Source organism: Eupeodes corollae, chromosome 1 (genome assembly GCF_945859685.1).
Source record: "Eupeodes corollae chromosome 1, idEupCoro1.1, whole genome shotgun sequence".
NCBI classification, from domain to species: domain Eukaryota; kingdom Metazoa; phylum Arthropoda; class Insecta; order Diptera; family Syrphidae; genus Eupeodes; species Eupeodes corollae.
Window position 1 is genome coordinate 106,804,372 of NC_079147.1, and position 13,682 is coordinate 106,818,053.

The 13,682-nt window shown below is 37.3% G+C and overlaps 1 protein-coding gene across 1 annotated transcript in view; it reads left to right on the forward strand.

The window, feature by feature from the left end:
* LOC129941048 (protein unc-80 homolog) overlaps window positions 1-13,682 on the forward strand; it is a 51,574-nt gene that overhangs the window by 17,804 nt on the left and 20,088 nt on the right. The window contains exons 13-18 of the mRNA XM_056049593.1: window positions 6,379-6,520; window positions 6,590-6,974; window positions 12,079-12,276; window positions 12,715-13,003; window positions 13,067-13,184; window positions 13,237-13,660. Of these exons, the coding sequence (XP_055905568.1) occupies window positions 6,379-6,520; window positions 6,590-6,974; window positions 12,079-12,276; window positions 12,715-13,003; window positions 13,067-13,184; window positions 13,237-13,660 (1,556 nt within the window). The remainder of the gene's footprint in view (window positions 1-6,378; window positions 6,521-6,589; window positions 6,975-12,078; window positions 12,277-12,714; window positions 13,004-13,066; window positions 13,185-13,236; window positions 13,661-13,682) is intronic.

Below are 13,682 nucleotides of genomic sequence, written 5' to 3' on the forward strand. Positions count from 1 at the left end.
CGTTTGTAACGTATGTGACGACCGTGAAACCGATGTTTTTGTTTTGACTGGTAGCAAGTTAGTAGGAGAAAATGGTTTCCATTCCAGATTATAGCAACAAAATATTAAGAGAATTATAATCTTCGGGCTCAGTTAACTTAAGTTTGTTAACCAGATAAATGTCCGAATGTAATGATCTTCCTAGGAGCCACTCCTTGGCCCACTTTCTTTTTCTCCTTTTTTCAAGTTTCTCGCTTAATATAACTCTGGCACATATTAATATAACTTTGTTTCTTCTATTTAAGTCACTCATGATTTAATTTTTGCCATAATCTCAAAATAAAACTCTAAGCAAAGAATAGAAGATGAAAATGAGGAACTATTTTGACAGTTGATCAAATCGTGAGCTAGTCGTATGTGTGTGTGCTCAATTTCGATATCGCTACCGATATCGGTACAATTCAAGTCAGTGCGATAGATTGTATAGTGTATTGGGCGCTTAAGGTTCCATTTATCCAGCATGCTTTCTTCCGACCATATAAGTTGGTGCATACTCCTTACCATAATTTTATCCTGTTATACTTCAGCTAAGATATGGCAATCTTTACTTCGATTAAGTCGGGAAGACGGGATTGTTTTCTTTCGTAGTCTATGTTGAATGGATCATCCTGTCTGAAACCGGAATTCGGTTCGTCGTCGCCGTTATATAGTCTGCAGAATTGGTTCTTCCATGTCCTCAGCATTGACTACTGTTCGTCTTTGCAGCCTGCTGTTTGAGGTTTATGTACTTGTGAATTTTCGTTTCACCTGCTCATACAAATTTCGAACTTCGTTTCTGCTCTTGAACCTCATATTCTCTCCTTTTTCTCTCAGATGTCAGTGTTCCTCTCTCCTCTTCTGCTCATAGAGCTCGTGAGCGTGCCTGATGTATGCCAGCATTTGCCTGTCGACATTCCTCATCAAACCACGGATTTCTTCCTGGGTACTGCTTAAAACCTTCACGGCACGGCTTCTCTGATTGAGTCTTGGCAATGTTGCTGGCACTGACGATACATGTTTTGCCTTGGGTCTGGAAATCCGAAGTACTACCTTGATTACAACCAGGTAGTATTCGATGTAAGCTCCTCGGAAAGTTTGGATATCCATAATGTTGGAAGTGGGTCTTTCGTTGATTGTAATATGGTCAATCTGGTTGACGGTAGATTGATATGAAGAACTCCAGGTTCAACACGCACTGACTACCATGAAGTTTTGCTCCAGTAAAATTGACTATAGCCTGAATCTGTTATAAGAAATTTTGTCACGCAGGCTGTTTTTCCCTATTATTCCACCAAAAATGTCTTCCGTTCCTAGCTTGAAGAATATATCCTTAGTGTTGTCATCCTTCGCTTCCGTGGAGGCATGTGCGCATATAAGGCTAAATGTTGCCGAATTTAGCTTTGATGCGGATGGTCAACGAGCGCCTGCTCGTTTATGAACCTATAGCTCAAATCATGGTGTCTAAATTTGGCTCCAATTAGCGTTGTTGGTTTTTCCGGCTGCATAGTCACCATAGTAAATATCGCAGCTTGTCATTTTTTTTTATGATCATGTCAGGTATTTAGGGACTTTTTTGTCACTTGTTAATAACGACGTTATCTTTAGGGTCTGGACCAATTTTTATCGATATAGGATATTCTAAAGTGAAATGTCAACTTTTACTGAACAAAAGGAACTAATTTTTGATTGCAAACCTCTTTTAGTTCTTAACAATACTCTGGACATGGGCAATGGGCATCTTGTGGATTCAAAGAACGCTAACTCTAATTTAGGGTCATCTGCACAGGTTTTGTGCCTTATTTAATTCCAAAATTTGTGATTAAATTTGGTCTATGTGGTATTAAGTTTAGGGTAAGTAGTTCGCTATGAAATCTGCCCATTGTCGTTATTACGCTTATATTGATCTCATCACGGAAATAGTTTCTATCTTCCTAGATTATGATTAAGCCTGATGTATATTTGCCCATATGGGAATTTGAAGCTTCCTCCAATATTTTCTTAACATAGTGTGTTAAGAGTTTGTCTACATTGTTATACTTTTTGCAACATTAAACTTGACAGCCATACAGCAACCACTTTAAACACTTTGAATTTGCTACTTTTTGCAATGTTTCCGTTTATAAAACATATTTTCCACGAGGAATTAAAGCCAGTTTTTCTGTAAATTGTTTGTCCATGATAAAATTTCTTGAAAAGATTACTCCAAGGTATTTGTATTAACTGACACACTCAATAGTCCAACTGTTATTCGTCCATTTTTAATTCGAGGCATTTTTAACTCCAACATTTTTAGAAACCATAACTTTGGAGTATTGTATTGAACAATTAAGTTTCCAAAAACTGCAGTAGTGGTATAATCTGTCAATCATGAGTTGGAGAGTTTCTGGGGAATAAACAAACTTAACTATATCATCCGCAAATAAAAAAGATTTGATAAAAAACGAAAACAACGCCACGAGAATGGTTAATCAATGAGGTCATTGACAAAAAGCGAAAACATGAGCTCAATATACCACCCTGCCTCACTCTTGTTGTTGTTGCGAATCAGTCAGAAAGTTCAGCACCATTACACAATGGGTTCCGACGGAGTTTCTTTTAAAATTCTTCGAGCACTTCACCGAATTTGAGTGATTCCCTTTAATTGTACGGAATGCTTCTTTGAAATCGACGAAAAATACTTCTTAACCCAGCATGGGATACTTCAAAACCTTCTCTTTTTCTGTCCAGGTTGTGAGCCGTATGTCAAATGTTTGGTGACGTAATGGGATAATGTAAATCCTTGAAGTGAGTGTGTAGCACCGTTGCATCCAGATTTTTGGGAGCAGCAAATCTCTTCTCATTTAATTCCCAAACAAGTTTTCAACATTCTGTTGAATTTTTGCAACTTTTCAGTTTATAGGCTTGACGTTGCTCATATTTTTGTATTTACATAGTTCCTCAAACATTTTGTTAGCCTTAATGAAGTTACTTCAAAATTAATATTGAAAAGATCTTCGGAAGGTCCCTCAACCATGAAAAAGGAATTTTCCGAACGTTTTGGTTTTCTTTCTTAAACCAAAGCTCGTTATCTCCTTATTTTATTATATTTTTGTCGCCTCCTTTGATGAGAATAGAATACTTTTACAATATTTTCCAAGATTGACGTCTAGTCACTGCCTATAAGTCGTCGCTTTTGAAGGTTTCCAATAAAGTCTTGGGAATAATGATTACTTGTTCGAACTCTCATCATTTGCCGTCGTCCGTTGAAAAATGTACGACTAGTGGAATGTGATCTGAGTACAGAAATTCTTTTACCTCAAAATCTGTCAAAAACAGATCCCAGTTTTCTTACTTACTTACTTAAGGTGGATGGTGCTACAGCCTTGGGCGGACCTGGGCCTCAACCAACCTGCGTCTCCAGCCAGCTCGGTCCCTAGCTATATGTCTCCAGTTTCGCACGCCAAATTGGTTAAGTTCGTCACCACCTGCGTGCGCCAGCTGAGTCGCGGTCTTCCTTTACTGTGCCGTCCCTCGGGATTGGATTCGAAGACCTTTCGGGCTGGAGAGTTGATGTCCATTTGCTCTACATGATCTAGCCATCTAAGTCGTTGGACTTTAATTCTGTTAACTAGGTCAGTGTCGCTCTACAGCCCGTACAATTCCTCGTTATTCTTCGTTTGATTTCAGCGCTGGTGTCGTTGTTTGTATTTATAGCGCTGCCTAGGTAGACAAAGGTCTCAACTACCTCAAAGTTATAGCTGTCCATGGTGACGTTTTGTCCAAGACGTCGTTGTTCAATGTCCTTTTTTGATGACAGCATATACTTGGTCTTGCCCTCATTGACCACTAAACCCATCTTTCTCGCTTCCGTCGCATTGCTCAAAAACGCTCCAATGACATCACGCTTTGATCTTCCAATTATGTCAATATCATCTGCGTATCCGAGTAATTGGATTAATTGGATGGATCTTTGGAAGATTGTGCCTCTAGTGTTGACGGTTGAGTTTTGCACAATTCTTTCCAGAACGATGTTGAAGAAGTCGCATGACAGTGCATCGCCTTCTCTAAAACCTTTTTTGACATCAAATGCATCGGTAAGATCTTTTCCGACCTTGATAGAGCAGCGTGCATTCTCCATCGTCATTCTGCACAAACGGATAAGTTTGACAGGGATGCCAAAACTAGACATTGCTCGGTAGAGCTCTTCCCTATAGATGCTGTCATACGCGGCTTTAAAATCGATAAAGAGATGGTATGTATCGATTTGAAGCTCCTGGGTTTTTTCCAAGATCTGCCGTAGTGTGAATATTTGGTCGATAGTGGACTTTCCTGGTCTGAAGCCACACTGATAAGGACCAATCAGGTTGTTGACGAATGGCTTCAGACGTTCACATAATACGGCAGAGAGGATCTTATACGCAATGTTAAGGAGACTGATGCCTCTGTAGTTGGCGCAGTTTAGAGGGTCTCCTTTCTTATGTATCGGACACGTTATGCTGAGACTCCACTCATAGCCTCGGGCATGCTTTCTTCCGACCATATATTTTGCAGATGAGTAGGTGCATACTCCCTACCAAGTCATCGCCTGCTGTTTTGAATAGTTCGGCAGCGATGCCCTCAGCTCCAGCAGCTTTGTTTGACTTAAGTTTAGATACAGCTATCTTCACTTCGTTAAGGTCGGGTAGGCGGAATTGTTGATCTGCGTCGCCGAGGTTGAGTGGTTCTGTCTCCCTTACAGCGGAATTCGGTTCGTCATCGCCGTTATATAATTTGGAGAAGTGGTTTTTCCATATTCTCAACATAGACTGCGGGTCTACTACAATGTTCCCCTGATCGTCGTTACAGGCTTTAGTTTGTTGCTTGGGATGTTTTTTTTTAACTTTTGGTATAATTTACGAACCTCATTCCTGTTGTGACAAGATCGCGTGCTTCTCATGCTCTCTTTTTTCCATCTAAGAAGCCGGTGTTCCTCTCTTCTCTTCTGCTCGAAGAGCCCGCGAGTAGCTCTGGTCCTATTGAGCAGCGCCATTTGTATGACTGTTGTTTCGCTGCGTACGCTTGCGGGCATTCGTCGTCAACTAGGGATTTCGCTGTTGTGGCCGTATGAAACCTAGCTCTTCAGAGGCGGCATCTCTGATGGCTGCAAGTCAATGTTACTACTGGTTTTCAATGCTTAATGCAGGCAGCATAGGACTCCTTAAGAGGTTATCAGAGACTCGATCGGAAAAGGACATGGTAGTCTATTGCGATTGTAGCCGTCTAACGTACAGTACTTCCTTGTTTTGGCTTGGACCGGTATATCCGTAACCGTACCTTGGCTACAACGAGGTAGTGGTCCGAATCAATGTTTGCCGCTTGGAAAGTTCGGACAACCTTTAGAAGTGTCGTGCGTCGATCGCAATGTGGTCAATCTGGTTGACAGTTAACTGATCAGACCCTTGTGGATATAAAGTTGTGTGAACAGCGTACTAGCAGAACGTCTCGCACGGCAGCGAAATCGATTCCAGTCTTCACCTATGATAAAATAATCATCATTCTCGGCTTCTTGAAAAACAAAAATAGTTTTATTAAGTTGGAATTTTTAAAAACACATCATCAAAGAAGAAGTTTTAAATTTTGAAAGTAGATTTTTTTATTTAATCCCCTTAGATTATTGTTCAAATATGGTTAAAAAGGTTTCTAACCCGACATCATTTAAAAACAAAACTCCAGTATCAACGTAGTTAATGACCCTTTTAGGATTTTTTTCCATTTACATAACGTTCTTATATATTTTCAAGTATTTAAAAACCTTCGGTGTACATAAATAGTTCCTGTTTCATTAAATTTTAAAAAGAAACTTATTCGTTTTTATTTTTTGACACAATTATCCAAAAACATGAGTTTTAATATTCAAAAACTTTAATTTAACTCAAGCTCTCACTTGCATCTTTCAACCTTATTTTCAAATTTGTTTTCTACTTCAATTTTGTTTATTTTCTCAAATTCCTACTATATTCAACACCAGCTGTCTTCTTGATAGCGGGTAAGTTTGTTTTCCTTTCTAAATTGATTGTACATTATTTTTTTAATTTATTTTCAATTTTAAGCTTTTTAATAAATTATGCAAATTGTTGCTTTATTCATTTTTAAACAAAATATTTGATACATACATTTAATTCCGCTGCATCTTTGTCCTTTTTTGCAATAAAAGTTATGTGGGTACCTGTAAATAAAAACACTAGATAGTATTTTAAAATCTTTGTTTGTAATCCAAATGTATATAAATTTTAATAAATTATCAAAACACCGTGTTTTGGATTGTTTTCTTATAAACCTCCCTTCATAATCTGCACAATCATTTCATTAAAAATAACACAATATTCGTGAACAACGTTTAAGGTATTACAGGTATGTGGAACCCCAAAAAACGATACGCCCATCACAGTCCTCAGGACCGAGGACGACATTTTTTGCACGCAATCCAATAATAACTGTAACCGAGCACACGCCAACACCATCTCCAGATTACTTAAAACGCCAGGTAAAAATTGTGTAAATTCATGCTTTGGAAAATCTACATATTATGTAAATTTTACAAAATATTTTACAGGGTTCAATTGACTCACAACTCGATGCATTGAGTAACGGTGGAAGTTTGAGTGGAGTTACGGGCTTCCGAGGCCATATGTTGCGATCACACACAGATTCTCATATCGACTATACCGGGGTCGATGAGTCGGAAGCACCAGGATCTTCATTCTACATTACCCGTGATGGTGGCATTGACTACGAAATCGTGCTTTTGGCTGTCTATAATGTTTTCAAACGGGACTATAATATTGTTTCGCTGCGGGTTTTAGAAGCTGGCTTGAATATCTGTGAGGTGTTACTTGAGTTGGGAGTTATGAAACTTGGAGAACATGCTCATGAAATATCGATGGGAATCATAAAGAGGGCACTTCTCCATCTTGGATGTCCGCATGGATGCAATGATGGTATGATTTATAATAGTTTGGTTTTATCATTTACATAATCTGTTCCGGATCACTTTGAAGCATCTTGAACATAAGCTACGAACTGCGAACTGTGGATGTTCGCATATTTTGACTTTTCTAACACATTAGTTTTATTTTGATTGTCAATATTGTCTCCATATTTTCCTCAGCCATGACCTTTCACACAAAAAACAAAACGAGAGTGATATAATTTTTAACTTCCTATAAGAAGTTATTGTAAGGGTCCGATTTGTCGAATTCAAAATTTTGACATTTCTCGACGTTTCAAGGTGCCTTAAGTCGAAATAAACGATTTTTAAAAAAAACTTCACCACGAAAATTTTACGAATACAAAATTTTGTGCAACGAAAAATAACGTTTTCAATATCTGGTCAAATTTTGAGAAAAATCAATTTGACAGTTTTTTTCATAAAAAATAAAAATATGGTAAAAATTGATTTTCGACTCAAATATCTTTTCAAAAAATTGAGATATTGGCTTTAAACTACTTTTGTCTCCTAAAAAATACTGCAATTTGTTACTACCAAATTTTTTTTACAAAATTTTCTTATTTTAGAGAACAAAATGCAAATTTTATTATCTTAACATTACTGTCAATTGATTTCTTATAATTTAAATGTGTTTTTGTTTGAAACTGACTTTTTGAAGTGTGTAAAATCACGTTTGTTCGTCCATTCGTTTACTCGTTGTTCGCTCTCCCTTTAAACTTAGAATACGCATGCACCATCGAATATGTCCTATCGCCAAAAATATTCCCACAGCAATTACAGAATCCGATGATTCCATCAAGTGTCAATTTTGACATTGCTACCAAAATAAAAATATATGTATTTTAAGAAATCACTTCAATTTGATCCGCAACTTAAGTATGGGATTCTGTAATCTGTGGCCTAGTTTGAGAGATCCTTTTATCGTTACTGTCTTTGGGACATAAGACTGATGGATCACACAATTATCTATAATTATTACCTTAGGGGATTAAATACCTTTGCTTTTTATATTCGTCTATTTGATAATCCATCATCTAAAGATGTTTGATTTCTCTTAATCTCCGTAAACGGTCTACACCTTGGAGCTAGTACGATTTTGCAGTCGCTTATTGTGTGATACCGAGTGTTATTTTAACCACTGCTTCCTATTATCTTAAGGGCTATTAAAAATAAGGGAATTGCGTTGCAACATTTCTTATGTTGTGTAATTCGTTTGTCAAGTTGTTTTTGAGGTTAGTAACAGTCCATCATACTCGTGATTTCTACGGCTCATACGGCGGGAATAAACATGGTGATACATAAGACATTTTGGATCCATACATTTGGTGACTATGATCAATTGAACACCTGTTTCATTGCTTCTGCAAATTTCTGAATAAGTGCACAGTTGCCCTCATCCTCATCAATATTTTTCAGCAACAAAGAAAGTGGAATAGGAAAGTCAAGGAATCGAAGGCTAGTCATGGTTGCAGTCATTTTTCTTGTAACAATAAAAGCAGATAAGAGCGGTGACTTCAACTTCATGATTGTCGTTGTGCCTATAGACAAACGTTTTGGTAATATCTTTATGAAACAGGCTTCAAAGAAAGAATCAATTCCAGAGTTCAAAGGAGGTTCTAAACTCTACAACAGCTTCAAGCAGACATTGAAAGGCTTCTTGATCTTGCATATCCAGATGTTAAATCTGTAACCAGTTTGTAGTTGCCGAATTTGTTTTCGGCATTTCCGGCATGTATCTTCAAATTCCCGTGTGAACGTCTGGGAACGAACGTTTTATGAAATTGAAATGCTTTCTGGGGGAACTAATGAAACGGACCAGCCGATTATATCTCCAATTAAACCTGTTCACACTTTGTATACACGGAGTTTCAGTGTTACATAGGATCCTGAGGAAGTCAACAGTATCAAGGCATGGATACTCAATTTATCTAACCTAGGCCAACAACAGGTTGAAAAGGAAGAACACGTTTTTGTGTTGACTATCGAGGGTTGAATGTCGTGACCAATCAATGACCTCGTAGATGCGATGGAAGGAGCACATTAGTGTCAACACTGAACTTAAAAAGTTGATATTTTATTTTTGCGAAGGTCAGAAACGCTTGATGGAGTTAGTCCTTCGTAGATATATTGTCTTGTTTACTTGGATGATGTTATCGTTTAGGGAACAACACACGACTAACACTGTAAGAACGTGAAATGCTAACCTTAAACTGAACACAGACAAATGTGCACTGTTAAAGACTGAAGTGATGATTTGGGAAATATTATCTGGTGCCAAGGAGTCAAGACTGATCCTGATAAAGCTTCTTTCACGAGGAATTCTTTGTACATCCCCATAGTTGGAAGCCATAAGTACAAATAAATTTCAGGTATAGATGGCATCCCAAATGAGTTTTATAAGTATGCGAAAAAAAAAAAAAAACAGGATCAATACCAATCATCCTTTAAACAATCAATTATCTTTCCACTGTTCAAAAAAGGTGACGCTTGTCTTGTTTCTAATTATAGTGGCCTTGTATTTTTAGATACCCTCTACAAATTATTCACCTCAGTTCTCCTAAACCGCCTCACTATACATGCATCGAAAACAACAATAAACTCAATAAATTCCAGGCTTCATATCGAAAAGATTATAAAGTACCATTAATCAGATTTTCAATCTTTCATGTCTTATTCAGCTGGAACTTAGCCGGAAAAAGAAACTTTATGCTTGGTTCGTAGACTTAAAAGCTGCGTTCGACAATATTAACCCATAAGACCCCATTCAAAAACTTATTACATTGGGCATCTCGACAAAAATGGTTACAATTATCAAACTATTATACTAAGACACAGCTGCTGCCGCCGCCGCCGCCGTCTGGGATGAAAGCAGTACCTCTAATTTCTTTGGAACGAGCAAAGGCGTTAAACAAGGTTGCGTTCTGAGCGCTCTGCTTTTTGTCTTTTTCTTAAATGACCTCCATTCTGAACTCCCCATCGGAATACATGTGGAAGGAATCGGTATAAATGTTCTTTTGTATGCTGATAATATTGTAATTTTGGCTGAGAGTCCAGCCTTACTTCAAACAATAATAAACAAGTTCAGCAGCAATTGCGATAAAGGGAACCTTTAAAATAATCTTGAGAAATCTGAAATTGTTATTCTAGGAATGGAGACCGAAGAGCATTAAGTGCAAAATGGAATTTCAAAGATGTAGAAGTAAAAATATCTTAGCGTCGTTATTACATGCAATATGTCTTGGTCTGAATATCTGACAAAGAGGCTCGCAACATCAAAAAATGCAATCAACGCAACCTGGTCCAAGTCCCTGAAAAGAAAGTTAGTGCCACAAAGTAAAGTTTAAAGTCCATGACTAAGTCACCAGATCAATTATGTATTTCTGTGCTCAAGTATGGGGGTACAAAGAGTACATAACATACATATAATGGTTTTTCGTCAAAAGATGTCCTGATATTACACCAAACTACGTTATACAATTTTTGATGCGATCTTTCTGTTTAAGATTTGCATCCCAAATCAGTTATTTTGCAGTATTGGAGTAAGGTATACTTCTGTTTGGTCAACTGAAATTGTATTCAATTTCAGTACTTCGCAGAAGTGCCTGGGAAGGCCCGAATGCCAAACGTTATCAAAGGCTTGAGAACATTTAAGAATATAGCCAAGCATGCTTGTTTTTCTGCAAATGCCGTTTCCAGTACATCCGGAATTTGATGTACACGCTCAACAGCTTAATCTTTATTTCTGAATCCAAACTGATGGTTCGGAATTAGTCTTCTTTCTTCTTTATTTTGCTAAACCTTTAAAGTAGCGGTATTTCGAAAACTTTTGCCAGGATTGGTATAGGCGATATTGGTGTCCAAGAGCAAGATGTTACTTCCATTGGTGGCTTACCTTGTTTTTTTCCAATGATATGCTAAATATTTTAATTTAAGACATGATTTTATTATAAATTAGATTTTTTTAAGGCTATCGAGGGCATTTTCTTTGAAATCTGAGCAGTAATAAGTATGTACTTATATTTACTTCTTCTTCCTTCCTTGAGTGTGACAAAATTATTTTCACATTCTTCGTTCTTATCAATAAACTATAAGGGATTTGTTGCCATATTTTCTGAGAATGGTAAAACAAAATTCAGGAGATGCTTACCAAACAGATCAGCCTTTTTTCAGGTTTCCGATTCATTTTCCACCTTGAGATTGTATTGGCCTTTTTTGAGTCTAGGGTCTTTTAAGACGCTTTGCTCCTTTCTTTATAGAATATTCGGTTAAATCATCTGTCGTCATCAAAGGATAAATACTGTCTTATAGTTGAGAAATCTCGTAGGTTGTCATTTCCTTGGAATTCTTCTTTTCCCCAAAATGAGCTCATTTATTTCGATATGATATTTTATTGCCAAAAAAAGATCAATACGTTTTGTATTTAAATATTTCAAATCCCATTCCTGTGCATAAATTCACTTAATATTTGTTGTAAGTGATAAAAATTAGATACTGAATATCATATTAAAGGTTTCATTACAGCTGTCAGATCAGAAGCTTCTAAACCTCAGAAATAGGGCGGGTTCAGGCGACAAAAAAGACTTGAGAGTAAGGCAAGTTTATAGCATCTGATGGGCCAGCTGCCAAAAAATTGCACTCCGATTAAGGCAACTTTATTGGAAAGTTAGTCAAGACAAATCTGCCTAACTAATACCTCAATTCCACTTATGTCAGAATGACAACTAATCATAATTTGTTATTGAACTGAAAGCTCAACTTTATTACTCTGTAACTAATTTGTTTTCTGCACAATTCTATTTGATGTTTTATGTAAAGAGAACCTTTGTTAAATGGGAAAAGAAATACTTGAAAGTTTACCTATTACACTTGTCTTAACGTCTAAAATTTCGACATAATCAGTTCTATCACAAATTATATTGGAATCGAAAACTTAAGTACCCTGAAAAAACCTATGACCAAATCCGTTCGTTTAATCCACAATAATATGAGATGTCCAAAACAAAGGCTTTTGGTAGTAGTTTTTTTTGGGGTTCGTAAGTTTTTCGATAACGATGAAGACTGAATAATTTTAACTTTAACTTTTTTTATTACAGGAATTCGAGGACCGCCAGCAGACTTTCTTCGCAGTCAATGTCAAAAAATCCTCTCCCGGATGATGCGGCAAGCATCAAAACGCACCAAAACCTATCTTCAATCGATGGTCAAAACGACACAAATCCATGAGTTGGTAGAATTCTTCCATGCATTTGTGGCATTTTGTGTTGATCCCAGTTCCTTGCTATCCCCGTTGAGTGAGTTAAAAGCTTTTTATGTCTGCTTATAAATGTATAAAATATAAATATTAATAAATCCATGTACGCATATTTTAGACGCACCATTGTAAATATAAATTTTAAAAATTCCTTTTTTTTTCAAATAATTAGTAGTAATTGGAAATTTTCTTAAAAATATGAAACGCATGATCTGCTTAATGTAGGCTGTGCTCAATATAAAGTCATTAAATTCATATAAATCACAGCTCATAGATCGATCATATAAATTTGTATATAATATGTGTATATATGTTTAAAAAAAAGAAATAAGAAAATAAATAGGAGGCTTTCACAAGTAGCAGCATGCATGCTATTTCTTTTCACTCCCACAAATGTGTATATTAATCTACATAGACCATAAACGATCGAGCGGATTAAAAAATGTTAACACCGATCTTGGCGGTATATCATCATCAGGCGGGCAGGGCGGATATGCGACCAATTTTAGTGGCGGACTAACTGGTGGACCTGAGAGCCAAGTTATAACCGCTGTCTTCAAGCCATTGGTGACACGATTCGTTGAAGCCCAGAAAGAACTGAAGTCCCCTGAGAATACAGCTCTCTATTGTGATATTCGTCAATTGATAACTTATGTCAAGGGTGCACATGGTGGACCGTTTAGACGTGTGGCTTTGAGTGGTATTTTGGCTGTGACTCCAAGACCTAATAAGAAGGGACCTTTACTTCAGACAACCCGCGTTATAAGGTCAGCTTTGATAGTTTGTTTGTTTAGATGCGGCATTAATTTACATACCGTTTATATTTCCAGACACATTCCACAAGCTGAATGTGCTCAGCCTCCTGCTGTAAGCATTCAAATGGAGGACAATCGGAGTCAAAGGAGACTTCTTCTAAAGAAACGCAGTACTTCTTCCGCATGTGCCGTGGTAAGAGTAAATGATATAAGAGAACTTTTGACAACTTTTGTAATCCATATAGAGCCTTTTGGAAACCGAAACATGTGATGATCATTACAAATCTAGTCAAAGTCCTTTAAGTAATATTCGTCGGCGAGGAACGACAATTCGGCCAACTCTTACTCCAAGACACTCAGAGAGGGCCCTTCTGTCAGATTCGACCTCGAGTTCAGAGAGAAATTCTCTAGGGCGGCTAAGTAATTTGGTTCGTTGGTTCCGAGGAACCCCTAAAGAACCAGCTTCGATTGATTTGGAAATCGGTTCGTTAAACCCCGATATGACAGGGACATTCATACGGCATGCATCTCTTAAAATTCAACGGGGTCGTTCGAGTGATGGCATAGGCAGATCACTTCAGAGAGCTCGAAGAAGGGTCGAACGGAGGTTGAATAGATTCGGAATTGTCAAGGGCAAAAAGAAAATGGGAGGAACTGAAGAGACAGCAGGTTGGTCAATAATTAGTATACC